At 38.0% G+C, this 1514-nt stretch overlaps 1 protein-coding gene across 3 annotated transcripts in view; it reads left to right on the forward strand.

Moving 5' to 3' along the window:
* The window catches only part of LOC107704275 (homeodomain-interacting protein kinase 3-like), a 65185-nt gene that overhangs the window by 59549 nt on the left and 4122 nt on the right, over nucleotides 1-1514 (forward strand). For all 3 annotated transcript variants that reach the window (XM_016507156.1, XM_016507158.1, XM_016507157.1), the window contains exon 13: nucleotides 658-804. In XM_016507156.1, coding sequence (XP_016362642.1) covers nucleotides 658-804 — 147 coding nt within the window. The remainder of the gene's footprint in view (nucleotides 1-657; nucleotides 805-1514) is intronic.

Raw genomic sequence — 1514 nt, forward strand, 5'->3', positions numbered from 1 at the left:
ACGAGGCGTTTTAGGAAGGCGCGGATGAGCGTTCACTTTTATAAAGAATATCTCTTTGGGTTTGAGACTTTAATCTTTGCAACTTTACGGATCTTCTGTATGCACGAACAGCTTTTAACACTCCAAAGACAAAGGAAAACATGAAATCGCATCATATGACCCTTTTAAAATATTTTTAGATGATTAAAAAATGAAACTTATGAAACTGCACTGTCCTGTATTTAGTAGACCTGAGCTGAATTTGATAAATTGGGGCTTCAGTTCTCATTATAAATCATTGATGAGATGGTTGCATTTCAGCTGAACTGTATATGCGATAAATGGCTTGTAAAAGCAGTAGAGTGTGTGATATGTATAATCTACGATAAAATGCCCAATTTAAGGTGAGAAGTATTGCCCTTTAAAGTTAAAAAAGTTCAATTTGAAGTTAAAAGGTCAATTTCTGTCACTGCTATGAACTATCCAGTACACAGAATATGAAAAGCTTCGGGAGTCAGCTGTCCAAGACAGGCCTAAACCAGTCAATGTACCAGCACAAAAACTCACTCAGCTAAACACTAATTATTGTCATTAACAAAATCACAGTAAATATTGACATTTTTGTCAGTATTGCTCACCTCTAAAAGGCAGTTTAAAAGTATACACTCTGTGTTTCAGGTGTAAGGGTAGTCCGGAGTGTGAGGCCTGTCAGAGCACACTGAATATGGAGCGTGTGTGTTCCCTGAGCAGTCCCGATTCAACCCTTAGCACCAGTTCATCTGCTTCAGAACAGTCAAGCGCCTCCCCCTGCAAGAGACCCAACAGGTTTGACCTTCACACATGCACATATTTACTAGTAGCCTGAGGACTTAAGGCCTGTTCACACTATGACCAATGTCGGTGTGATATATGAATGGCTGTTCAAAAAGACACAAACATTCGCATGCCATCAATGTAATTTTTTAAAAGAGATGTTCTGGAGGTGTGATCTCTCTTCCATCACACTGAAAAGAAAACTGGTCAACCAGAAGGATTTGTGCTTTTGGTCACATGCCCAGAACTGCTGCTGTTACTTAAAACTACAACTTGGTGGTGCTCAGGAACAGAATATTTGCTAAGCAACAGTGAATAGCAAAGAAACGATCCAGAAGTGGCTCTCCTCAGTGCTGTTGTATTTGGTGTTGTTTGATAAACACCAATCAAATCTGAATGGCTGATTGAAAACCTGTAAATACTATTGACTTATTTTATTCTCTGAGACAAGTGGATTTTAGAAATGACATGTTGCGTAGTGCTTTGTGAACTGGCATTACCGGGGTATTTCTGCATTTTCATTCAGCCTGTCTGCAGTTTTTTGCACATTGAATTGAACAGAAAAATTGTCAGTGAAAACTAAACTGAATTTTTGTGACGAACATTTGTGTTGGTGTGAACACACCTATAGTCTAGACTTCTACTCTGTTTATATAAAGCTATGTATAATTGCTGCTGACTAGCCCAAATCTACCTATATGAAAACTTTTTTTTTTTTTTAA

The sequence above is a fragment of the Sinocyclocheilus anshuiensis genome, unplaced genomic scaffold (assembly GCF_001515605.1).
Source record: "Sinocyclocheilus anshuiensis isolate Anshui unplaced genomic scaffold, SAMN03320099.WGS_v1.1 scaffold863, whole genome shotgun sequence".
NCBI lineage: Eukaryota > Metazoa > Chordata > Actinopteri > Cypriniformes > Cyprinidae > Sinocyclocheilus > Sinocyclocheilus anshuiensis.